Source organism: Chenopodium quinoa, unplaced genomic scaffold (assembly GCF_001683475.1).
Source record: "Chenopodium quinoa cultivar QQ74 unplaced genomic scaffold, ASM168347v1, whole genome shotgun sequence".
NCBI lineage: Eukaryota > Viridiplantae > Streptophyta > Magnoliopsida > Caryophyllales > Amaranthaceae > Chenopodium > Chenopodium quinoa.
This window is the reverse complement of record NW_018745080.1, coordinates 3,560,073-3,587,200: the sequence shown is the minus strand read 5'-3', so window position 1 is coordinate 3,587,200 and position 27,128 is coordinate 3,560,073. Positions and strand designations below refer to the sequence as shown.

The 27,128-nt window shown below is 37.0% G+C and overlaps 2 protein-coding genes across 6 annotated transcripts; both read left to right on the top strand.

Annotated features, from left to right (window-relative positions):
• The first annotated feature begins 242 nt into the window (after positions 1–242).
• Positions 243–15,298, top strand: LOC110709860 (protein DECREASED SIZE EXCLUSION LIMIT 1-like). 5 transcript variants are annotated; one of them, XM_021888123.1, is made up of 15 exons: positions 245–745; positions 849–1,204; positions 4,297–4,482; positions 4,577–4,639; positions 4,855–4,926; positions 5,038–5,094; positions 5,215–5,408; positions 9,379–9,437; positions 9,528–9,621; positions 10,165–10,231; positions 11,829–11,911; positions 11,992–12,083; positions 12,877–12,983; positions 14,814–14,877; positions 14,983–15,298. In XM_021888123.1, exons 3-15 carry the CDS (start codon positions 4,376–4,378, stop codon positions 15,082–15,084), a joined length of 1,161 nt encoding a protein of 386 aa, XP_021743815.1. In that variant the 5' UTR covers positions 245–745; positions 849–1,204; positions 4,297–4,375; the 3' UTR covers positions 15,085–15,298. The 5 variants fall into 5 exon arrangements, with proteins under 5 accessions (XP_021743817.1, XP_021743815.1, XP_021743814.1 ...); XM_021888122.1 differs by having other exon boundaries at positions 245–1,204; XM_021888125.1 differs by lacking the exon at positions 4,297–4,482 and having other exon boundaries at positions 243–1,204; positions 4,855–4,910.
• Positions 15,299–17,953: 2,655 nt separating this feature from the next.
• On the top strand, positions 17,954–19,825 carry LOC110709859 (aldehyde oxidase GLOX-like). Its single transcript, XM_021888120.1, has one exon. The coding sequence runs from the start codon at positions 18,036–18,038 to the stop codon at positions 19,650–19,652; it is 1,617 nt and encodes a 538-aa protein (XP_021743812.1). The 5' UTR covers positions 17,954–18,035; the 3' UTR covers positions 19,653–19,825.
• The last annotated feature ends 7,303 nt before the right edge of the window (positions 19,826–27,128 follow it).

Sequence of the window (27,128 nt, the reverse complement as noted above, 5' to 3'; positions counted from 1 at the left end):
TTTTCACTTATACACATGCGTTATAGGGGTGTTCAAACAAACCCGACCTGATGATCCGCCGACCCGCAAAATACCCGACGGGTAATTTGAGAATTATTTGCATTTTTCCGGGTTAGGTCCCTGACCCGCTAAAAAACAGTTGTTTCGGGTTGGGTCATGGGCCAGACATGGAGTGAAGCGGGTACCTGATAATTTGTTAATTACCCGAAATATTTTTTTACTCTAGAGTCAAGGGTTTACTGACTTTACTTAATCTAAAACATTTATCTCTTGTGCCGCACACACAGTTTATCTCTCATCTTACCCTCTCAAAGACTCAAACTATCAAAATCACAAATTCTTACATCTCAATCCACCATAAACCTGCATTATCTAATTCTCTGGTGATCATACCACATAAATTTAGGCTTTAACTCTCGATCTTTCCTCCTCCCTCACTCTCTCAACAACCTCTCTTTCCCTCAAAGCCCCAAACCAGACGACCCACGAACACACACACACACCGTTACCGGCGAGGATAAAAACTGAAAATGAATCTTTGATGAACGGAAAATTTCCACCAACGCCTGCTCCTCCGTTTACAGTACGGTGCGCTCAATGTTCTAAGTGTGGGTCATCGGAGATCGACAATGGAAATGACGCAATATCGGGTTCGAGTGAGAATGTGAGATAAATGGTCAGGATGATATGGAGAAAGCTGATAATGTCGTTTTGCATAAAGTTTTCTATATTTTGTATCCCAAAGGTTATTATTTGTTGCAAATTGTAGGTTGAATTTTGACTCTCTTTGATTTGTATATGAGAATTACTTTTTAATTGTTGCTGTACATGGCTTTATTCAATTGCAGGTTTATTTTTTTTATTTTAAATTCGGGTACCCTCTGATTCGAACCGAGAATGTCGGGTACCCGTTACCGAATTTCGCGGGTCGGGTCATGGGCTGAGCATTTGACTACCCGTAAAAGCGGGTACCCGCCTCTTCAGGTACCCGAAAAGCCGGGTACCCGGTTGTGAACAGCCCTATAATTGCGTTATATTCTTCCCCCAAAAAAATCCATTGAGATATAAAAATACTCCCTTCATATTTCTTCACTTTAGGTGAAATTTCTGTGTTCTGGGTTCTGCTATATCCAAAGCTTTAACATCTAAAGCTTCAGGTTTTCGGGAATTTCAATTGGGAAAATTGCTCCATTGGTTTGTTTAGGTAATTTCTGAGCTCCCCTTTTCGTTTTTTGTGTTTGTTGTTTCAGTATTTTTCTTACTCTAGAACTTTAAAACCCTAGTTTATGAATTGTTGTTTTGTCTGTTTTCATTGGCATTATACAGGAAAAGGGATTTTATATTTGGAGGAATTAGAATACTTTGTTTTAGCAGTGGAGATTGATTTGGGTTTTGTTTTTGGAATTCTGGGTGTTTTGAATTGATTGAATGTTGTTGAATTTGCTGAGAAATAATTTTTTTTTTTGCTGAATTGTGAGAGTGGTTGATTGGGGTATGGAGATAGGGAATGCCCCAAATTGATCAAAATTAAAGGGTTTTATGTTTTTTGCTGATCCAGGTGTTTGTTAGGGTTAGGAAAGGAAGGCTGTGAAAGTTAGGGTTGGGGAGAATATGGATGGTAAAGATAAAATGGTCATATATGGTTCAAAACAACATAATATGACCCCAAGATGCATCCCCTATGATTCCATGAGTTTTCGACATAATCTTGAAACCTCCAAATTTGGTCCGATTTAGTGTATTATATAGCCTTTAGTTTTGGTTTCCAGAGAACACTTTTGAGCCCAGCAAGATTATGTATCGAGGTGCTTCCTAAGAGACCTTGGGAGTCCTATTTGGTGTCCAGAACCAACTCTTTCATGCCTTGGTCCACCCTCAATCATCATATCTTAAGATTCCTTCCATTGTCTTGCCTTGTCCTTGTTACCTTGTCTTGGCCTTGCCTTGCATTGCCTAGATTTGTCCTTGCCTTTGCTATGGCCCTAAGACAAGCCAAGCACTAACCACAATTGCCAAAAATTGATGATTTTATAAGGATGTGGTGTTTTAATGGTTTGTCTTTGTGCACATGCTACACTCCTACAAAATGGTCGTGCCTTAGCTAGGATGAACCATCCAACGCCCCAAAGCTTAGGCGTTGTACCGTGGCCAATCCCATACTTAGCATTTTTACCACCTAAGATGCATCGCTAACCTTGTTTAGCAAAATATAGGTGTTTTAGGAAATATGGGGGGAGGGGAGGGACATTTGTGGTTGTGTCTTGACATAGCAGTACCAATCGAGCACATGTGAGTGGTGATCGATTTTTTTGTTGTTGTGGGCTCCATGCTTGTGCATCGAACCACACGCTAATAAACTGTAGAGAAATTATAATTAAAGGTCAAAAAGACTAAAGAATGGGTCTCCCCTCCTCCCTTTCTTCTTCTCACCTTGTGGTGGCTTTTACACATAATTGAGCAAGGTCATTCCACATTGTGAAATACTCGCCAAGATTAACTTTTACCACAACGAAAATAGAAAGATTGCCCTATACTCACCAAGGAGTTGACACTGAAATCTTGATACTGTTACACCTTCGTTATATACCAACAGTTACCAAACCAAATGCAAAATTGGTCAGTTGCAAATTCCAAAATCTGTACCCCTCCTCAAGCAGTAAGTGAAGAAGAGCTCACGGTGCTGCATGATACATGAAATGCAAGCCTAATTTGCCTTTGGGTGGAACTAGAAAAGGCTTTAGAACTGGAAATTTCAAAAGTTTACAAGAATCACTACATAATTTAATTTAGAGATATCTTGAAGAATATAAACAAAGCATGGCACAACAGCATGTTTCTAACCTACATCAAAGGGAAGGTTTCCCCAAGTCAATGAAAGCCCACTACATCTAGGGTTTTACTGGAAATCAAAAACCCCTAAAATAGTAATATGAGTTACTAGACGTATATAAATATAGATATGCAGCAAGATAATGAATGACAAGCTTGAATACATATAGCTCATATGTGCATATGTTGATGAGCTTTATCATGAGAGCAGATGTCAAAAATGGTGCAGAAAAGTAAATGGACACAGCCATATGACATTGTCAATAATAGATTGATACTAAAGATGGTATAGAAATAAGTTTCACATATGGTACTGGTAAAAGAGGCAATATAATCCTAACCTACAAGTTACTACAGAGGAAGCATTGATTTGTAAGTAGTTCAATGAAAATAGGTGAGAAAGATTCAGCAGTCCACTTTTAACCTTCAAATTGCTGACTATGATGCAAGAAGATAAGTCCTAGATAGACCTAATAAGCTTGGAATTAGGGTGACAATGATTAGAACCAAAACTAATACGACAATGGCACTGGTGTTTCATAGGTAAACTAACTGGCATTACTCCTTTCAAGGTAAATCAGCTACAGATTCTTCATTAAGATGGAATGCTTTAGCCAAAGTTAAAATAAAGATGTCACAAAAAGCAAAGACGATGATCATTAATCTTATCCACTTTTTTCTTTACGAGGGTAAGAAGGTCCACATCCCAGCCTGTTACTACTACTAGAAATCCAAAAAACAGTCTTAACTCTTAATAGACCTATAATATGATTCTAACTAGCCAGACCTGACTCAAACACCCGATTTCACAATCCTCAAGGCCTTGACTAGTAGACCCCAGAAAGTCCAAACCCAGGTACCTGTCATACATAACTGGGCTAAAGTCATCCTTTTTGCATTTTTTCTGTTGTCTTTCATCTCTGTTCAGTGTTAACTCTGGTTTCTGGCAAGGCAAATCACCAGATACATACCACTTCATTCCTTTTTTTTTTTTAATTTTTTTTTTAATTTTTGGGCAATTTCCATTGTTTCTTCTTGGTCAATATGCTCAGCACATATACTGTAGCTATATTTTCTTCCTATTGATTTTTCCAGTAAAAAATAAAATAAAAAGTTTGGGAGTAAATTGAAAAATCAGCTAATGTTACAAGTTAATTTCGATATAAAATCTCCGGCAAGCCACCCAATTTTATTTGGGGTAAGTTTGTTTTCAGTAAAATAAAATAAATTTCCTTGAAATATTATTAGAAAGATGACACTGTTAACCTGATAAAATTTTCAATATAAAGAAATAAATTGCAAAGATATAATCTTTATATGCAAATGTAAGAGGGGCTTGAACATTATGTGGGTATTACTTTATAATTCAAATGAAAGATATGATGAATTGTTGCTGTTAGATTATTCCCGCCTTTAGAATTGCAGCTTACACCATTTTTTTTTGTTGTAATTGTTGGGAATGCATAGTATGCTGCTTGAAGAAATATAAGAGTTTTAGGGAAAGAAGAGAAGTTTAATTAGGACAAATTAGTTGCAGAGTGAAAGAATGAGCCAAAAGAGACCACCCCCTGATCCAATTGCTGTGCTAAGAGGGCACCGTGCGTCGGTTATGGATGTTTGCTTCCATTGGAGTAAACCCTTGTTGTTTTCTGGGTATATAATTTACTGTTTCAGTTATACTCTATTGTGTTAGTCATTGGAACTTGAGATGTTATTTTAGTTACAAAATATTGTGGATGGTTTGCAGTTCTTCTGATGGTGAGTTAAGGATATGGGACACAGCACAACACCGGACATTATACTCTGCGTGGTATTTGTTTCATCTTGAATGTACAAATGGCTGTATCTTATGTATGATACAATCAAGGCTGTTTCTTTGCCCATGTGCTTGTACCTTGGTCTTTGTACAATGAAGATTTCATCATTTACAAGAAATCATTCATGCGCCTTTGTTTTGATTAATTTATCGAATTGTTTTTGTATGAAGAAAATGTGAGTTGTACTAGGTGATTTTTTTTGTTGTAGGGTTCACAGTGCAGCTCATGGGATTATGTGTGTTGCTTCCGATCCTTCTATTGGAGGTGACAAAGTTCTTAGGTTATATTACTTCTCTTTAATATCTGTGTAAAAATTGAATTGGTGCAATTTTGTGGTGACATTTTGGCTCCTTTTTCTCTCTTAGCTGATTGCTTGGGTTATTCTTTGTAGTCAGGGCAGGGATGGAACAATAAAGTTGTGGGATTTTGAAAATGGAGGACTTTCCAGGTTAGACCCTAATTTCCTTCTGCAAACATATTTTGTTGCCAACTATGTGTGTGCCTTGCTATTCAATGTTGTTCATGTAAGTGGGCTTGTAGGCTTCTGATGTTAGATTCTTTTTGGTAGGACACCCTCGGTCACTATCAGCACAAATTCTTACCATTTTTGCAAGCTATCATTGGTGAAAAGGCCCGCTGTGAAGTTGAAGCCTACTGAACCTTCCATTAAGGAGCAGGATGTGGATTGTAGTGGGGATATGGATGCAAACTCATTGTGTGATTCTACTAAGAAGACAGTAGAAAATCAACCAGAACATTCAGGTGAGCTTAGCAGTCTTCCGTTTTATCATTTGAAAGCCCAAATTTTCCCCTTTCCCCAGCAACAAAATTGTTATCTTTTCTATCTGTGCTGCAGATGCGGATCATAGGTTTTTGTCTTTAAATCTTACTTTTCTTATTTCATATTGTATTAGATGCTGGTTTTGTTATTGGTTGACGAAACGTTGCTTCTTTTCGAAGCATTTGTGCCTTTTAGATTTACTGAATGATGTAACTTGATGAATACTTTGAATAAATTGTTTTTGAATGTTCGTATTAGGAACCAATAAATGAGGCATTTTATATGGTTCAATCCAGCTAGGAATTAGTTTTTTTTTTTTTAAATCTTTTCCCTTTCTCTAATGGCGATCTGTTGATGCCCTCAGGCTGTGGACCTTCTTACCCTCATAAAGAAAAAAGTGGATAAGATTAATGATCATCGTCTTTGCTTTTTGTGACATCTTTATTTTAACTTTGGCTAAAGCATTCCATCTTAATGAAGAATCTGTAGCCGATTTACCTTGAAAGGAGTAATGCCAGTTAGTTTACCTATGAAACACCAGTGCCATTGTCGTATTAGTTTTGGTTCTAATCATTGTCACCCTAATTCCAAGCTTATTAGGTCTATCTAGGACTTATCTTCTTGCATCATAGTCAGCAATTTGAAGGTTAAAAGTGGACTGCTGAATCTTTCTCACCTTTTTTCATTGAACTACTTACAAATCAATGCTTCCTCTGTAGTAACTTGTAGGTTAGGATTATATTGCCTCTTTTACCAGTATCATATGTGAAACTTATTTCTATACCATCTTTAGTATCAATCTATTATTGACAATGTCATATGGCTGTGTCCATTTACTTTTCTGCGCCATTTTTGACATCTGCTCTCATGATAAAGCTCATCAACATATGCACATATGAGCTGTAGGTATTCAAGCTTGTCATTCATTATCTTGCTGCATATCTGTATTTATATACGTCTAGTAACTCATATTTTACTATTTTAGGGGTTTTTGATTTCCAGTAAAACCCTAGATGTAGTGGGCTTTCATTGACTTGGGGAAACCTTCCCTTTGATGTAGGTTAGAAACATGCTGTTGTGCCATGCTTTGTTTATATTCTTCAAGATATCTCTAAATTAAATTATGTAGTGATTCTTGTAAACTTTTGAAATTTCCAGTTCTAAAGCCTTTTCTAGTTCCACCCAAAGGCAAATTAGGCTTGCATTTCATGTATCATGCAGCACCGTGAGCTCTTCTTCACTTACTGCTTGAGGAGGGGTACAGATTTTGGAATTTGCAACTGACCAATTTTGCATTTGGTTTGGTAACTGTTGGTATATAACGAAGGTGTAACAGTATCAAGATTTCAGTGTCAACTCCTTGGTGAGTATAGGGCAATCTTTCTATTTTCGTTGTGGTAAAAGTTAATCTTGGCGAGTATTTCACAATGTGGAATGACCTTGCTCAATTATGTGTAAAAGCCACCACAAGGTGAGAAGAAGAAAGGGAGGAGGGGAGACCCATTCTTTAGTCTTTTTGACCTTTAATTATAATTTCTCTACAGTTTATTAGCGTGTGGTTCGATGCACAAGCATGGAGCCCACAACAACAAAAAAATCGATCACCACTCACATGTGCTCGATTGGTACTGCTATGTCAAGACACAACCACAAATGTCCCTCCCCTCCCCCCATATTTCCTAAAATACCTATATTTTGCTAAACAAGGTTAGCGATGCATCTTAGGTGGTAAAAATGCTAAGTATGGGATTGGCCACGGTACAACGCCTAAGCTTTGGGGCGTTGGATGGTTCATCCTAGCTAAGGCACGACCATTTTGTAGGAGTGTAGCATGTGCACAAAGACAAACCATTAAAACACCACATCCTTATAAAATCATCAATTTTTGGCAATTGTGGTTAGTGCTTGGCTTGTCTTAGGGCCATAGCAAAGGCAAGGACAAATCTAGGCAATGCAAGGCAAGGCCAAGACAAGGTAACAAGGCCAAGGCAAGACAATGGAATGAATCTTAAGATATGATGATTGAGGGTGGACCAAGGCATGAAAGAGTTGGTTCTGGACACCAAATAGGACTCCCAAGGTCTCTTAGGAAGCACCTCGATACATAATCTTGAACCAAAACTAAAGGCTATATAATACACTAAATCGGACCAAATTTGGAGGTTTCAAGATTATGTCGAAAACTCATGGAATCATAGGGGATGCATCTTGGGGTCATATTATGTTGTTTCGAACCATATATGACCATTAGACCCTGTTATTTTGAGTTTCTGGCACAACAGAGCAGATTTCAGTAAGGCAAAGCAGATTTCAGATTTCAGCAGGGCAAAGCAGATTTCACAATTATTATTATTATTATTAATATAATCATTATCATTGCATTATTGTATTGTTATTATTATTATTATTTTTTATATTATTAATATTATCATTATTATTAATATTTTTAATATTATTATTAGTATTATTACTATTATTATTATTATCGTATTATTATCATTAATTATTATTATTATTATTATTATTATTATTTATAATATTATTAATATTATTAATATTATTATTATTATTATTATCGCATTATTTTATTATTATTATTGTTATCATTAATATTATTATTATTTGATTTTTTTAGATTTTTTTACTCTTTTTATAACTTTAAAAAATGTGTTAAATAATATTAAATATTAATTATTATCATTAAATATTAGTTATTATTATCAATTAATATTATATATTAATTATTATTATTATTATAAAATATTAATTATTATTATTATTATTAAATATTAATTATTATTATTTATAAATATTAGTTACTATTATTAAATATTATTAATAATAATAATTATTATTATTATTATCTATAAATATTAGTTATTATTATTAAATATTAATAATAATTATTATTATTTTCATCAAATATCAATTATCAATTATTATCATTATTAATTATTATTTTTAAGCAGAGAAGAGTATAGCAGAGCATAGCAGATTTCAGCGGAGCAGAGGCTCAAAAGAACAGGGCCTTAGTCGGTTACATAAAGGCCCGTGGTGGCCTATAGCCAATAGAAAGAGGTGTATACAAAAGCAACTATATTGACTCTTTAAAGGCAAAGTGGACAACGCCAACCACTCTAATGGCCTCTTGGACTGTCGTGGGGTCCATAGGAAAAACCCGGCCAGATTTCTTTTCGGGTGCGGAAAAGTCCAATATTGTCCACGCTTTTGGATTAATTTTGGGGGTTTTGATACTTGGTGCTGAAAATTTTCGAGATTGTAAAGAATGCATCCTATGGTCATATAATGCTGTTTGGAACAATATATGACCACTAGTCGATCATATAAAAGCTCGTGGTGACTTTAAGTCAATTAAGGGAGGTGTTTACGAAAATGGCTAAATTACTTATTAAAGGCAAAGTGGATGGTTACAACTGTCCAATTTACCTCATGGGGTTTCGTGGGATCTATAATGAACCCCGACTAATCATGTCCAAAAGTGAAGGCTATGATCCACACTTTTGGACTAATTTTAGAGGTTTCGAGACCCGGTATCGCTAAATCTCGGGAATGTAAGGGATGCATATCGGGGTCTGTATAATGTTTGGAACCGTACACGACCGCTAGTTGGTCATATAAAATGCCGCTTAGTAATCTGTCGTTTGAACTTATTGTAGGCTAGATTCGACTTTTATCATTGTCGATTCTGTTAATTATTTTCCACCAATCAAGCACTAAATTGCATTGTTTTAAAATGGAGGTAGTTGTGTATTTTTCTTCTGCGAACTACTCCATATGTTTTATATGCCCCCCTCCCTCCAATGAGACATGGCTATGAATGGATATATTGTAATTTGGTTCAAATTGTTTCTTAAATTGCAGTTACTTATTCTAAATTATCTGTTGGATATATGTGTGAGGCAAGACTAATCATTTGCTTTCTATCTCTAGATGATATGCAGATTGAAGGACCAAAATACGTTGCAGTTGCAGGAGAACAACCCTCTCAGGTTGATGAGTGTTTTGCTTTAATAATATATTTCTTCTTGTATTATATAGATTATGTTATTTACAACATCGATGCCATTAATATGAAAAAGGTTGAGATTTGGGATCTCAATACTGCAGAAAGGTGTACGAGAATTCCTCAAAGTTTTTCAAATGGAGTTGGGAGTGATTCCGAAAACATGAGAGGTATATTATATCATCATTTTTAATCAATATTCTCTCTTGGTTCAGAGTTTTCCATGGTCAGTCATGTAACAAACAGGACCTGGGCATAATAGAAAACTGAGAATAAAAAGGAATGGTTGATGCTGAAGATATTGTGATTTCCTTCAGTAAAAGCTTCCATAAGGAGTTAGTAGAAGTGATATTAAGCTGCTGAACCTCAACCCTTCTTTTCCTGCAGAGTTATATTTTTCACCATTTTCGTTTGTAACTTGCCTTCCTTTGCTTTCTTCTTTAATAAAGGATCACAGCAGAATCTGTTTGATTTAATGTTATAGTGACTGAAATTTATGCATGCAAGCCCTTCTCCTGTACTTGGAATCCCATCTTATGTCCCAACACACAGGGGTCACACTTAAGCATAAGATGAGGCCTTCAAGATTTTCTTCATTTCTCTGTTATAGCCTCAGCAGCAATCATTTTGAGTATACACACTTTTGGTCTTGTTTGGGGATTAACTTGTGTTTTCCAGATTAATGTTGTAATGCAACTGAATATCTCCTGCAGGAATGTGCATGGCCGTTCAAGCGTTTGTACCATCTAAATGCCAAGGGTCCTTACATATCTTGGCTGGGTATGCTTTTCAAAAGTTTTTATTACTGCTCTCTTTTGATTTATTATAGGTTCTGATAAATGGAAATCCTGCCATGATATACTTATCGTTTTTTCCACATCATTCTCCCCTTTATACTAGTAATCTTTTCAAGGCATATTACTTTCTTCTTATAAGGCATTTTTTTTAAATATGGGTCTCCCTTCCAAAAGAGTTTTCAGCTTCTTATATTCCTTTCTCTCTTTTATTATTATTATTATTATTTATTATTGTTATTATTATTATTATTATTATTAATTTTTTTTTTTTTTTTTTTTTTGGGGGGGGGGATTGGTTTGTTAATTATGTGGTTTGCAGGTGCTTTATGTCATTCCTCAGATGTTTGTATATTTGCTAATTTGATAGAATGTTCATGTTACAGACAAATGAATTTTTGAGTGGGTTAAATCTAATATGGACTTGCAGAATTCTTGAATTTGCTAAAACCCTGCTCCCCTTTGGTGTCAGTTGTATTGTGCCAACGAGTGGAGTTTTAGTCTGAAATGGCATTAGTCTTAGACTCTTAGGGAACTTTTGGCTCACTAGGAGGAAGGGAATAGCCCCCATACTCTTTAACACCGCCATTTCAGTTCACTCATCCTAAAAAAATATTTTCACTCCTTTTCTGTCCCTTCCCTTTCCTGTCTATACTGCCACCACTTCTCAACTTTTCCACCATCTCCTTCCTTCTGCCAACTCACCATCTTTCACCAGATGCTCATTCACTTGTAAAATTGTCTTCTCTGGTGGCTCATTTATCCTGCAACTTGTTGATCCAGCCATTTGACGGTCGAATTGAACCACTAACAATCCAGATGCTGAATTTTTCTGTTCAACTTCGACCACAGGTTAAGTTGTCCACCCATCAGTTTCTCTCATCCCTATGCCATTAATTTGAGTTAATGAGAGACAATTACGTTGCTAAGCCTTTTGGATCAATCTTCTTTCTAATTTTAATCTCAACAAGTCCGTCCCCCCAACCACCACCACCACCACCAATGTCTGATTTAGTGGTGATACTATGTAGATAGTGTGACAACTGGGATTTGGGTTGGGGGGTGGGGCAGGGAGAGTTGAAGTATCATGGTTTGGGGTGAGCGAAGGGGGTTGCAATGGTGATTATGATGTCAAAGGAGGATTCAATGGTTGTTATGTTACATAATTAAAAATCAATTTTTTCTTAATGAGTCTTGATTCTCCGGGAAATAGAATTTGAAACCCTGTGTGAGAGGGCTGGGGGAGGGGGAGGGGGGGTATTTGGAATTATTTTAAAAGGCTTTGGGGTGTTTTCAACATAGAATCTGGGTAAAAGCATAAAAAATATGATCAAATATAACAAAACAAGGGCATTTATTCCCTATCTTTTACTTAAATTCTGGATATACTTATTTTCTAAGTGCTGGATGAGCTTTGTTTTGACGACTTCAGAGTAGCTGGGTAATTGGCATCAATGGATTTCTGTTAAGGATTTAAACTTATGAAGTTACTGATTGATGGAGTTTTTTTTTTTTTTTTTTTTTCCTTGTAATTCAACCTTTTATTGTACTTATACTAATATCGTATAACTTGCATACAACAGTTACGAGGACGGGACTATGGCATGGTGGGATATGAGGAACACCTCAAAACCCTTGACTTCTGTAAAGTACTATTCAGAACCAGGTTTTGCTGCCCTCTTCCTGACATGGAGATTTTGTAATTTTCCATGAATAGGTGTGATTTGTGCCAATTCTTGCATGCAGTTATTAGCTTGGCAGTTGATCAATCATGCCAAGGAGTTGTTGCCGGCGCTGCAGACGACAAGATCCTTCTGTTTAATTCAGATTATGATATGGTAATTTCCTTTATTCTGTACACAGTTTATATTCTATTGAAGGCTACAGTCATGTATAATTATCATGTGTCTCATATTTCAAAGAGCATATTGTTTTATTATTCCTAGACATTAGGTTGGAGTCATGTTATTGATCAATACAATAGACAAGCTAACCCTGTTTTATAGATTGCTACAACATCATCAGACTATGATATGGGGCTGAATTTGATTAGATCTAGATGTATGCTAGATTAGTAGTGCATACAGTAGAAAGGATGTTTTGCTCTAAAGATCTCTAACGTTAAAATTCCAATGTCATAAGTAGATTCTTGTGACAATTTGCCGCTTCTAGTTAATTGTATCTTTATGATGTTTTATCAGTTTGGCAGCGTTCATTTCTTGATAGTTTCTACTACTACGTATTATTTACTTTTATGGGAAGATGATACTTCTTCCATTTTTTATTAGTTGCATCACTTTTGTAATCGCGGACTCCTAGGCAATTTTTGGAGTAGAGAGAGATAGAGAGAAAATAAAGAGGGTTCATGTGATAGGAGAGAGATAGAGAGAATTTATAATTAAATGGAAAAGTGATGCATCTAAATTGAAACTTCCATTTTTAGAAAGAAATGCATCTAATAAAAAACGGAGGAAGTATATCATATGGAGTATTAATTTTTGTTCTGTACGTAAAAGGAACTTAGTATCCCTTGCTGCTGCTAATTTGTCTGATAATGTTTCTTTCAATAATAGCTGTCGAATTCTTTGTTGAAATTGAGATTTAGGTGATGTCGTTGTCTACTCTATTTAGGGTACTTGTGTGGTCAGGAAAGAAATTAGCTTGGAGCGACCTGGAATAGCAGGCACTTCTATTCGGCCAGATGGTAAAATTGCTGCTACTGCTGGATGGGACCGCAGGTTGGTTGCTTTTCAATTTCTTTTTAATCTGCTTAAAACCTATGCGAGTGCTTTTCTAACTAATATGTTAATGTTGTTGAATCTAGTCAGTATCTTAACCTGTTATTGGATCTCTTGGTTATACATACATTTGCCTTTACTTCTGACAATCTAATCATCACTTTAGTCATCTTGCTTCTGTTTTGGTGACAACTTGTTACCTATACCGATTGAGCTACTCCCTGAAAAATTAACTTTACAATGCAACCTATTTCACCAATCTTCACTTTTACACTACACAGGTACACAGCTCAGAGCTGCGTTGCATCTTATAGGCAGACTGACTTTTTGAATGACTAATTTTCATTCAATCCAAACCATTGAGTCAACTCTTAGATATGATGCATTGCTCTAGTTAGACAAGAATAGAACAGAACTGCCCAGATATCATCTGTTTGTCACTGCCAAACTTAACCTGAATTTTGTCCTTCCCTAATCTGAATAGCACAAAGTCACAAACATCAAGCATGGTCAAACAAAATTATATATATTAGCTTATAATTTCCTGAAAATGACAATTAAACCTTTTCTGATTTGTCAAGTTGTATATAGAATGGCCAGCAACACCACCAAACATAGATTTGGTTTTAGGTGGATTTTGGATAAGCCAAGATGTGTGCTATTTTTTCCCGAAGATATTCATTATTGAGATGAAGACCCTCTATGTCACTGCTATCAACCTTTATGGCACTGCCATCTTCTCTTTAATGATAAACCAGCAGTGTCAATTGTAAAGGCTATTTATGTAGCAACATGTCTTACAATTTACTGCAAAGGGTGTTGGCTCCAATGCTGACATCTGAAGCATTTGTAGCAATGGAGGAGATAAGAGCTGTTTTGTAGGAGGGTCAAAATGTTTAATATGGGAAGTTGACTTCTCTTGAACCGTAACATGCAAGAGGTGAGGCTTCAATGTTCAAGCATGTCTATTGGAGGCGTTGGTTGTCCTTGTGAAGCAACAGTTATGAATGGGTTTGTAAGATAAATGTTGTGGGAAAGGTGACAGGCCACTAGACACATGGTCCATATAAAGCTCATTTGGGACATGGACCTTTAATTTGGAATTTGTGGCACTCCTCCCAAGGAATGGACCATCTTCTAGCATTTAGTAAAAGCTGATTTGGTGGCATGCACTCCTCCCTGCTCCCATTTTTATGTTGTGCTACTGCTTGTAAATGCCTTGATTACTCCTACTGACTACTATTTTACTACCATCCCCTTCTCGTAATGCTTTACTATGAGTAAAGGTTATATCAATCCGAGCTTGAGCTCAATCGTCAGGTAGCTCGAGTTGACTCACAACAAACCAGACTCGAGTTCAAGTGTATTGTTCGTTGACATTCCAGACTTGGCTCGTGACTCAGCTTGATCTGAGTAACTCAAGCTTTCGCTACAAACTCCAACTAGGAAGATATGCTCTCCTAAAATGTTCCTATTTCCAAGTTTTTTTGACCTTGTGAGATCCTCAAAAGTAATTGTTAAAATTTCTCTCTTACAATATTCCTATTTCTAAAATTTCGCTAACCTTTTGAGATCCTTATAAGTATTTGTTAAAATTTATCAAGCCTGCTTTGACTCTAGCCTGGCTCTCTTTGGTCTCAATCCAGTCAATAGCAATGTCAGATTCAAGTAGCTTTGGAGTAGGCTAGACCGTTAAGCTGATTGTTAGTGATTTAAAAACAGTTTTTCTATCAGTTTGTAATTTTGTATTTCTTAATCAATGGTTTCTTGCTTGGAATCAACATTTTGTGAAGTTACATCTTACATGTGATCCTCTTTGTTTATTGACAGAGTCAGGATATACAACTATCGGAAAGGAAATGCTCTTGCTATACTCAAGTATCACAGTGCATTGGTATGTCTTGCTTGCTGTTACATAATTGCTTGGATTGTTAAGTTTGTCACTGTTAGTTTGGTATGTCTTTGTTTATCCTAAAACTTGCTCTTCTTCTTGTTGCAGTGCAATGCAGTGTCATTCTCTAGGGACTCTAAGCTGCTTGCATCTTCATCAGAAGACACCACAGTTGCTCTATGGGAGCTTTATCCACCTCAGAAACACTGACTGAATCGAAGTGGTGCAATAGGTTATTTTAGTAATCAACTAATCAAGTCCGATCTCCCAGCTGTTCTCTTTGTTAAAACGAATGTCTTACAATAGGTGATTAAGTACTACAGACTACAGAGTATTTACTAGTGATGAGTTGTTTTTGTATATAAATTAGTTACCCTGTATTTTGAAATTATGTATTTTTTTCGTAACAACTAATTTACTCTTATGTATACGGAGTATGTGAGAAGAGGGATAAAAATTACAAAATAGTACTTTTCAAAAATGCATAAAAGGAAAAAGAATCTCCTTTTTACCAGTTATTCTATGTCTTCTTACAAAAGGAATAAATATGGAAAAAAAAAAAAAAAAAAAAAGGAAGCCAGACCATGAAAGGTAAACAGATGAGCATGTGCAAAAAAAACTCAGACTCTGATATACACTACTTATTGCAGCTGAAAAGAAGTTAGCATCTAACATCTTTTTGATTTAAAGTTCAGATTTCTCACTGAACATATTCAGTTATCACCCATGAACATATTCTTCAGATCGTTTTCTAATCTGGCAATTCTTTCCTCAGCTGCTTCACCATTGCTTTGCCCGACATCACCACATTCACCTTTGCATGGCTGGTAACTTAATTGGCACATCTCACAATTACGAGAGGTGTTTCTAGATTGTTATCGATGAAACTAAGCAAGCTATGGTACATACATACAATAGCATCTTTGCATATTTTCCCAAAGTTCAGTAGTATACGCGTTACTTGGAGTCCTTGATAAGGTATGAACGTGCAAGTTTAGCCCCTTGCTACCATTTCAGAGTTCATCCTAGATTGAACATACAGAAACAATTATACGTAGTATTTTCCAAGAGTTGATCATGGTTAATTTTGTGTAGAACTACCCTAAAGAACTCCAGCTTATGGGTTAGCAAAGTTGTAAACGAATTTGGATACATTTTCAAGTCAACTACTACATATTGTTACATTTTACATTCTTGATAATCACTCACTGGAATACATAGTATGATATCAAGACGACTAATCCTTGGTCTAAAAAAATAGCACACATCCACGTGTAAAGACCGTAAAGGGCGAATTTTTTTTAATTTCCTAATAATATTCAACTAATTAAGCACAACTCACATTAAAAATCGAAAATCTTTTATAAAGATCTGCATGGCATATTAGCATGAGCGTTGGAATTTTTGCATGGCATGACAGTTGGACATAACTGAATTATTGATATGTTGTAGATAAAATTATGCTAATATTACGTAGTATTAGTAACAACTTTGACATTATTTATTACATGTACATTTAATCTGTATTTGAGGTGTTTATTAGCAGTTGGAATATCAAACATTGACTAAATATTTGAATATGTCAGTAAACCGTAAACATAGGAATGCAAATAATTGTTACTGATGATTGAATTGTCAAAACCAAATAAAATTAAAAAACATGTATGTGCATAATATTATTCTTTGCATTTTTGTACTTAGTGTATATATAAATAAGAGTAATGAGACCTGGAGATAACATATAATGATTGATTGATTGATATAATTTCATAAAACATTACATATTCTAATGAATTAAGTGCAATGTATGAAAATTAGAGTTGGCAAATAATCATGGGAAGACTTTTCAATGGCTACAATTGTATTAGTTAATCTTGACCTTTTATTTTTGTGGATCAATCTTGTCCATCAATCCAACTTAAAAAAAAAAAAAAAAAAAAAAAAAAAAAAAAAAAAAAAAAAACTGTTTTCATATACTTATAATAGATCACAAAACGGATTTCCATTTTTTTCCAGTTGATTTTTTTAAAAATAAGGATGCTACCTGCAATTCCTAAGATTCCTAAGATCAATTGATCAAACATAGGAAATGTTCATCAGACCATCACAATTGTGTTTGTATATGATATTTAATGTCTGACACTTTATTTTTGTGGGATTAGAGTCATCGTGGCAAAATCAAAACCAAAACCAGAGAAATGAATGGAAGATATTGAAAGCAGTGCGCGAAAGATTTTTTAATTTTCAAGTAAACAATCATCTTAAGATAAATAAATTAAAAAAACATCAAATATAGATGAGGTAATTCATCAAAAAAATTCGGTAGAATTCCTTCTTAAACAGATATTTCCCAATTAGAGTGGAGAAATTACTGATGATTTTATATGGGTTTTTTTTTCATATCTTAAAAGTCAACTAAATGAATGGATATGACGAGTCTTGTTAATTAAAGGGTTGAGATTCACTCAATTATAGTGGCCACAATTTTATTGTAGCTATTGCAAAACTGTCCAATAACCATGTAACTCATGTTTGATTGAATTGAATTGGTTTTTGTGTTGGTGTCGACTATACATGAGTCAGTTAAATTATACTTCATAAATCCGTAGGCTAATAACTTTTTTAAATTCGAAAAAGAAAGGGTGATGACGATGACTCGCCAATCTCATCTTCCTCGAACTCGAGCTAGTCACTATCCAGATTAATCTAATGGCATTCGTAAACCTATTTATTATCATGTTTACATGATTACAGTTATTATGAAATAAACATTCAACATCCAAAAGTTATATTAATTAATAAAATCACAGCATAATGAACTATAATCAAACTGTTGATGCTCCTTAGAAAATCCCATAATTATACGGACTCGGATTCTATGTATGGGCTACTACTCGTAACTAAACTATTTATTCATATAGTATTATATGAGGAACATGGTTCAATGAATTAAAAAATAATATGGTTTATTCTATCACTAACTACTAACATTCCTCCCCAAATTTGTTCTCTTACATAGGCTTGTTTTCTTACATGCATGTTTGTGTATATATATCCCACAAATTGTCTTTCCCATTTCACCATCAAGAACTTCAAAAACCTCACCTCACATTTATTTTCTAACTCGATCTATATTATATTAACTTATCTTATCTGGTGTCATGTCACATCTCCTCCTCTTATTTTCTCTCTTTATCCTTCTCCCCCGCAGTATAATTGCTGCAGGGGGAGGCCGATGGCATCTCTTACAAAAAAGCATTGGCATTTCCGCCATGCATATGCAACTATTAAATGATGATCGTGTCGTTATTTATGATAGAACTGACTTCGGCCCTTCAAACCTGACCCTAGCCAACGGCAAATGCTTCAAAAAAGATTGCACAGCCCACTCCGCAATATACAACTCTATATCCAACACTTTTCGGCCCCTCACGGTGCTAACCAACAATTGGTGCTCCTCCGGCGCCACCCTCCCCAACGGCACCCTCGTACAGAGTGGTGGGTACAGGGATGGGGAACGAGTAGTTAGAACATTCCAACCGTCTTGTAAAACATGTGATTGGGTAGAAATCCCTAAACAATTGTTGCAAAGTCGATGGTATGCTACTAACCACGCGTTGCCTGATGGAAGAATGATAATTATGGGTGGTACAAAAGCCTTTAACTACGAATTCTATCCTAAAACAACACCTTCATCCTCTAAACTCTTTACGATGCCCTTCTTAAAGGACACCACTGATCCCAAAGCCGAGAACAACTTGTACCCTTTCGTGTTCCTTCATGTAGACGGGAACTTGTTCATCTTTGCTAACAATCGAGCCATTCTATTCGATTATACTAAAAACGAAGTTGTTCGAACGTACCCTACTATCCCAGGGGGTGACCCTCGAAGCTACCCAAGTACGGGGTCAGCAGTTCTCTTGCCTTTGAAGAATTTAGAGATGGGGTTGGATAAAATCGAAGCGGAAGTGTTGATATGTGGAGGTGCACCCGCGGGGTCATACTTAAAAGCATTAAACTCGCACAAGTTTTTGCCAGCTCTAAACACGTGTGCACGTATGAGGTATACTGATCCTACCCCCACTTGGACCATCGAGACTATGCCAATGGCTCGAGTCATGAGTGACATGGTGGTCCTTCCCAACGGAGATGTCTTAATAATTAACGGTGCAGGGAAAGGTACTGCAGGGTGGGAGTTAGGCCGAGAGCCAGTCCTAACTCCCATGATCTACCACCCAAATGAAGCTCCCGGATCAAGGTTCGAGTTACAAACTCCAGCTACAATCCCTAGGATGTATCATTCATGTGCAATTTTGTTACGAGACGGTCGTGTTTTAGTAGGTGGAAGTAATCCTCATGCTTACTACAACTTCACCAATGTGCTCTTCCCTACCGAACTTAGCCTAGAGACATTTTCGCCACCATACTTGGATTCGTCGAAAACACGGCTTAGACCCGTTATAACCACACAAAACTTAGGTGGTAAGATCAAGTACAGGAAAAATTTTACAATCAAGTTCTCAGTTTCAGGGTTGATTAAGCCAGGTTCAATAAAGGTTACCATGCTAAGACCTCCATTTAACACACATTCATTTTCTATGAGCCAAAGAATGTTAGTTTTGACCAAAAAGGGGCCAATAATGCCTATTGGTTTGGGCCATTATAAAGTCAAGATTGTCACACCTAGGTCCACTAACATAGCTCCCCCTGGTTTTTACATGATATTTGTGGTGCACCAAAATATTCCTAGTAAAGGAATTTGGGTTCAACTTACATGATTTTATTTTATTCTTTTATTGAAATAATTAATTAATTTCATTTTGCAATCAATCTTGGTTTATTTTTTTAAATTAATCACATGTACTTCCTTTCATTCAAATTAAATAACACATTATCTTATTTATTTAATTTATTCACTACATATGTAGGGTGTCCTAGATTTTCAATGCACACTTTATTATTCCTGTAAATGCATATTATTCTATCTATGATACCAAAGCGAGTAAATTTAAACACATTCTATAAATGAAAATGAGCCCTAAAAAATTTTTTTTTTTTGAAAAAAGTATCATGTTCTGAGATAGGGAGACTTATAGATTTTAATGGTTTATTTCTGAGATATGAATATCTTTAAATCTACGTACCTTTCCTTCTAAAAAATAAACAAATAATTCTAGTATCGAACATTAGACTGACATGAACAAAATATTATACCTGTATTTAATGTTGGAATTTATAGTTATATTCAATAAACTTTGAATTAGAACATTTTTTTTCACATGGGTAGTATTTGGAATTTTTTTTTTTTTTTTTTTTTTTTTTTACTGTATTATTTTTATTGTTTAAATTCTACCATTTGTCCTTATAAATTATAGTACTTGTAATAGTAATAGACGGAGAAAGTGAGAATAATGAGTCATTTTTTGGGCCTCTAAAGTTATTGTTGATAAGTATTAGGTGACTCGTACTTCGTTGCTTTGTCCGCCCGATCGGGCGGACATTGCCCGGTCTGACCGGGCGGAAGAAGAAGAGGTGCCTGGCAAATTCGTTGAAGAAGCTGCTCTCGCGCGCCCGATCGGGCGAGCTTTCGCCCGACCGGGCGAGCCTTCGCCCGACCGGGCGGACATTGCCCGGTCTGACCGGGCGGAAGGGGTTTTTTGGAGTACTTCGGTTGTTGGAAAAGACGTGTTCTCGCGCCCGATCGGGCGGGCCTTCGCCCGACCGGGCGATCTGGGTTTTTTCAGCGATTACGAATTTAATATTTATCATATTGTGATATTGTAACCTAAGTATATCTTAATTAGGAATCACTACTATATAAACTTCCTATTATCAGTATTAGGGTTAAAAAGAGAGACAGAGTGAGAGCCGTTCTTGAGAAATACAAGAATCATCTTTGTAATCTTTGCAGTTTATAGTGAAATCATTCGATCTCGGTGCCCGTGGACGTAGCTATCACATCGATAGTGAACCACGTAAATTCTTGGTGTTGTTCTTATTGTTTGCATTGAATTTCTTTATTGTTTTCTTGTTTGTTTTCGACCTTTGCTTCCGCTGTCGCACAACAATTGGTATCAAGAGCTCAGGTTCAATCCTTGGAGAGTTTCTTGAAGATAACAATGGCAGGAGATTCAACAATAAGAATTGAGAAGTTTACCGGGAAAAATAGTTTCGGGCTATGGCAAATTAAGATGAAGGCTCTGTTAAAACAACAGCAGATATGGCGTCCGTTGGCTCCAAAGAGTACTACTTCGGAGTCAGGAGACGGACCGACTGACTCGCAGTTAGAAGTTATGGAAGAGAAGGCACACTCTACCATATTACTTAGTCTTGATGATCAAATCATCACGGAGGTTGCTGATCAGGAAACGGCGGCTGGATTGTGGCTGAAGCTGGAGTCATTGTATATGACTAAGTCGTTGACCAACAAATTATTACTGAAACAGCGGTTGTTTAGCCTCCGGATGCAGTCAGGTACTTCCTTACGGGAACATCTAGAAAAACTTAACTCTATTTTGCTTGATTTACGTAATTTAGATGTTAAAATTGATGATGAGGATGCTGCGTTGATTTTACTTGTATCTCTACCGTCTAGCTTTGAGAATTTTGTAGAGTCTTTTGTTGTTGGTAAGGATTCTATAACCTTAGAAGAAGTGAAGGCAGCACTTCATACTAGGGAACTCAGAATGAAAGCTACGAGTGATAATGGGGATAATGGTAGTGGGTTGTTTGTTAAGTCCGGAAAGTCTAAAAAGAATAAGGGGTTTAACAAGGGGAACAATGCTGGGTCGGGTGCTGGAAACGGCAAGGATGGATCTAGTAAAACTACTACTAAAACATGTTATTACTGTAAAGAACCGGGTCACTTTAGGAATAATTGTCCGGTGAGGAAAAACAAGTCCCAGGCTGCTGTAGTTGAAGAGAAACCGAATGAGAGCTATAATTCAGAGGAAGATTTAGCATTAGTCAGTTCTGCTAGGTCTGATGATTTATCTGATAACTGGGTTCTAGATTCGGGGTGTTCGTTCCATATGTGTCCACGTCGAGATTGGTTTGATACATATGAACCTCGCAATGGGGGTATGGTTATAGTCGGTAACAATGCTCCATGTAAGGTCACAGGTATTGGTTCCATGAGGTTGAGGACTGTTGATGGGCGGAGGTTAACTTTGACTAATGTACGGCATGTTCCTGCTTTAGGAAAGAATCTGATTTCATTGGGTACCCTGGATGAATTGGGGTACAATGGTGTGTTTTCAGATGGGGAGTTGTGTATTTTCAGAGGTTCTGAGTTGGTACTTAAGGGTATCAAAAGGAACACCCTCTATGTTTTTGAGGGTGTTACACTGCCTAGTTCTGCGGTTTGCGCATCTGTATCTCACCAGGAGATGACTAAGATTTGGCACATGAGGCTTGGTCATATGGGGGAGAAGGGGATGCAGCTATTGTCCAAGAGGGGTCTTCTATCCGGGGTCAAGGTTGCCAACCTTGAATTTTGTGAGCATTGTGTGTTTGGTAAGAAACACAGGTCAAAGTTCAGCAAGGGTGCTCACATTACTGATGCAGTGCTCGATTACATCCATTCAGATTGCTGGGGTCCATCTAGAGTTGAAGGTATGGGAGGTTACCACTATTTTGTGTCATTTGTTGATGACAAGTCCCAATACACATGGCTTAGGTTGCTTAAGTCAAAGGATGAGGCCTTCAAAGTTTTCAAGCAATGGAAAGCTTTGGTGGAAAATCGACAAGGAAGGAAGATCAAGAAGCTACGAACGGACAATGGGCTAGAGTTTTGCAAAGACGAGTTTAATCAGTTCTGTGCAGATGAGGGTATAGGTCGGCATCATACTGTCAGGAAGACACCACAGCAGAACGGTGTAGCAGAACGGGTTAATCAGACACTGCTAGAGAGAGTTCGATGCATGCTCTCTAATGCAGGGCTTGGGAGGAGGTACTGGAGTGAAGCTGTGTTAACAGCTTGTTATGTCATTAATAGGGGTCCTCATTCTGGAATTGATTCCAAAATTCCGTTTGAGATCTGGAGTGGTAAGTTGCCTAATTTTTCGAATTTGAAGATTTTTGGTTGTGTTGCTTATTATCATGTTATTGAGGGTAAGCTGGATCCACGAGCCAAGAAGGGGTGTTTTGTTGGGTACGGGGATGGTGTGAAGGGGTTTAGAATTTTTTCACCTTCGGAGGGTCGGGTCATTCTTAGTAGGGATGTTACTTTCGATGAAAACACCATGTATTCAATTAAAAATGCAGAGATTTCAGATTTGAGAAGGGAAGGAGACAATTTATTACAGACAGATGGGGTACTTGAGGTACATCAGTCTACCATTGCTGATTTACCTCGGGTACAATATATTGATGATGATGCTGATGTTCCAGTGCCGGGTACTCCTGAACCTGAGATTACTCCTACTCATTCTAACTCTGGGGATGAGGTGGAGCAATCTAATCAGGGGTCATCTAGTCAACCTGACACCATTCTTGAGATGCCTAAACGAGTTATCAAGAAGCCTGTTAGATTGATTGAAGAGATGGAGGGAAGAAATTGCTGTGTTGATGCGATGACAGGTTATGCATTGAGTGTAGCTGATGATGTAGAGTCATTTGAACCTGCCACATATAAACAAGCAATTAGTTGTAGTGAGTCTGCGCAATGGCTTGCCGCAATGGGTGAAGAGATGCAGTCTCTTTACAAGAACAGAGTGTGGGAACTGGTAAAGGTACCGGAAGGGAGGAAGCTTGTGGGTTGTAAATGGATTTACAAGAAGAAAGAAGGGTTGTCGGAAACTGAGCAAATACGTTTTAAGGCTAGGCTAGTTGCTAAGGGGTTCAGTCAGGTAGAAGGGGTTGATTTTGTTGAGATATTCTCACCTGTGGTTCGACATACTTCTATCCGTGTGTTATTGTCAATTGTAGCACATTTTGATCTTGAGCTGGAGCAGTTGGATGTTAAAACGGCTTTCCTTCATGGCGATTTGGAGGAGGAGATTCTGATGAAGCAGCCCGAAGGATTCGAAGTTCCTGGAAAGGAACACTATGCCTGCAGATTGCTAAAGTCATTGTATGGACTTAAGCAATCCCCCCGACAGTGGTACAAAAGGTTTGATTCTTTTATGGTTTCACAAGGTTTTGACAGGAATTCATATGATTGCTGTGTGTATCATAGTAAGCTGGATAATGGTTCCATGATTTATCTTTTGTTATATGTTGATGACATGTTGGTTGCCACAAAGAATAAATCTGATATTGCTAGATTAAAGGAGATGCTTAACTCGGAGTTTGACATGAAAGACTTGGGTGCAGCTAGGAAGATTTTGGGTATGGAGATCTACAGGGATCGGGCTAGAGGTAAGCTTTTCTTGACTCAGAAAAGCTACATTGAAAAGATTTTGTCTCGTTTTGGGATGGAAAAATCGAAGCCTATAAGTACGCCAACTACTGTTAGTTGTAAGTTGTCTTTGTCTATGTCACCTCAATCAGAGGAGGAGTTGTCTTATATGTCTAGAGTTCCATATGCAAATGCGGTTGGTTGTTTGATGTATGCTATGGTCTGTACTAGGCCGGATATTGCGCATGCTGTTAGTGTTGTAAGCAGGTTTATGGCTCGACCTGGGAGGGAACACTGGCAAGGGGTGAAAAGGATTTTTCGCTACCTGAGAGGGACAACTGATATTGGTCTTGTGTACGGGAATGGTAGGGAATGCTTGGTCACTGGGTACAGTGATTCTGATTATGCAGCTGATGTGGATACCAGGAGGTCTGTGACTGGTTATGTGTTCACTTTGGGTGGTTCTGTGGTTAGTTGGAAGTCTACATTGCAGTCATCAGTTACGTTGTCAACTACTGAAGCTGAGTATATGGCTCTAACTTCTGCAGCTAAGGAGTCTATTTGGCTCAAAGGCCTAGTAGGTGAACTGGGTATTGCACAGGATTTTGCTACAGTGTATTGTGATAGTCTAAGTGCGATTTGCTTAGCTAAAGATCAAGTACACCATGATCGGACGAAGCACATTGATGTCAGGTATCATTTCTTACGTACTGACAAGAGGATTAAGGTGAAGAAGATTGGGACTGCTGACAACCCGGCTGATTTCTTCACTAAGCCTGTTCCGTTTAGCAAGTTTAAACATTGCTTAGACTTGTTAAATATTGATTACTACGTGATGTAGTAGGCCCTGAGGGGCGAAGTTGGGGAGCTCCTGGTGTAGGTGTGTTGGCCTTAAGGTGGAGCTTGCCCGGGGCTTGTGATGCAGGTGGAGCATTATGAGTTGTTATACTTGGAGACGAGTATGTGATGGGTCTTGGTTGAAGACTTATCGGGATGTATGGCTTATGCATGAGTCTTGCATCGGGTTTGGCTTGAGATGTTTTTCACTATGTCTTGATGGGGTCGTTTGCTGACTACGAGTTCTCGTCAAGGTGGAGATTGTTGATAAGTATTAGGTGACTCGTACTTCGTTGCTTTGTCCGCCCGATCGGGCGGACATTGCCTGGTCTGACCGGGCGGAAGAAGAAGAGGTGCCTGGCAAATTCGTTGAAGAAGCTGCTCTCGCGCGCCCGATCGGGCGAGCTTTCGCCCGACCGGGCGAGCCTTCGCCCGACCGGGCGGACATTGCCCGGTCTGACCGGGCGGAAGGGGTTTTTTGGAGTACTTCGGTTGTTGGAAAAGACGTGTTCTCGCGCCCGATCGGGCGGGCCTTCGCCCGACCGGGCGATCTGGGTTTTTTCAGCGATTACGAATTTAATATTTATCATATTGTGATATTGTAACCTAAGTATATCTTAATTAGGAATCACTACTATATAAACTTCCTATTATCAGTATTAGGGTTAAAAAGAGAGACAGAGTGAGAGCCGTTCTTGAGAAATACAAGAATCATCTTTGTAATCTTTGCAGTTTATAGTGAAATCATTCGATCTCGGTGCCCGTGGACGTAGCTATCACATCGATAGTGAACCACGTAAATTCTTGGTGTTGTTCTTATTGTTTGCATTGAATTTCTTTATTGTTTTCTTGTTTGTTTTCGACCTTTGCTTCCGCTGTCGCACAACAGTTATCTTACATTGAATTTGTTAAAACTTAAAGGGCAATTGTGTAAGAGGTTGCATGGCCTTTCTGATTAAATAGTGGACCTAATACAGTACAACTTGTTATAGGACAAGGTAAAGTTGACCACCAGATATACTTCGTAAATTTTATGTCAAGTGTTTTGTACCATTTTTTTTTTTTTTTTTTTTGACGAAGTTTTGTACCAAATTGGTTATACTGGTGCATTATTTTTTATATAAATGGAACAAAAATAGATATGGAGTATAAATAACTACCTCTAAATTTTCTCCATATGATAATATTACGATGTAAAGGATGATAATGTGACTGAGTAAGGTCTTAATTTCAATTTGAAAATTAGATATCCCTAATACATACTAAGTACAAGGGAGACTATTAACATAAAATAAGTAGGAAATTGACTACTCCCTCTATCTTTGAATAATTGCATAATTTAAATTAGCACACCTGTCATTGTCATTTGTCTTGTATATGATAGTATAAAATCATGTCAAACTAAATAAGTGAACATTGCAAAAGTCAAACTAATGCACTTATTCAAATACGAAGGGAGTATCCCATAATTTGCAATCAATTTAAATAAGGTGGAAATATGTATGTACATACTAGAACATAATTCGAGCCAAAAACGTTTTTCTTGTCATCCTAATTTCGCATTTATATATATATATACATTGTGCCATATATATCGTATAGCATAATGTAATTAATAGGACTATGATATATATCAATATGTTATTAAATAGCTTTGTCCCCAAATGATAAATGTAGTAATACTAATAATATTAAATCATATCTTCTTTTTGTTCCTTTAGTCATACAATGTTTACCAGGCCACTTATACATAAATTGAGTCAAAGTGAAAGTAGTAACTTTATTGAGTGGTCAATATAGAGGCTTAATTAGAGCAATCCACCATTATTTATGTACTTGCAGATCAAATTAAATTAGCTAAAGCATCTTCTAATCAGTGACCCCTTGCTTACCCCAGAATATACAAGTACTTAGTTGGAAGAATAAAGGGTCTTGTTGTACATGCGCTGCTGCTCAGTGCTCACCGTATCTCTCTTCTGGAAAGCTTGCATTTAGGACAGTGAGAATACTTGTAAAAGTTGGAATTTTAAGTAGTGAATTTATGCTAAAAGGTTTGTGCTACATTTAGTAATTCTAC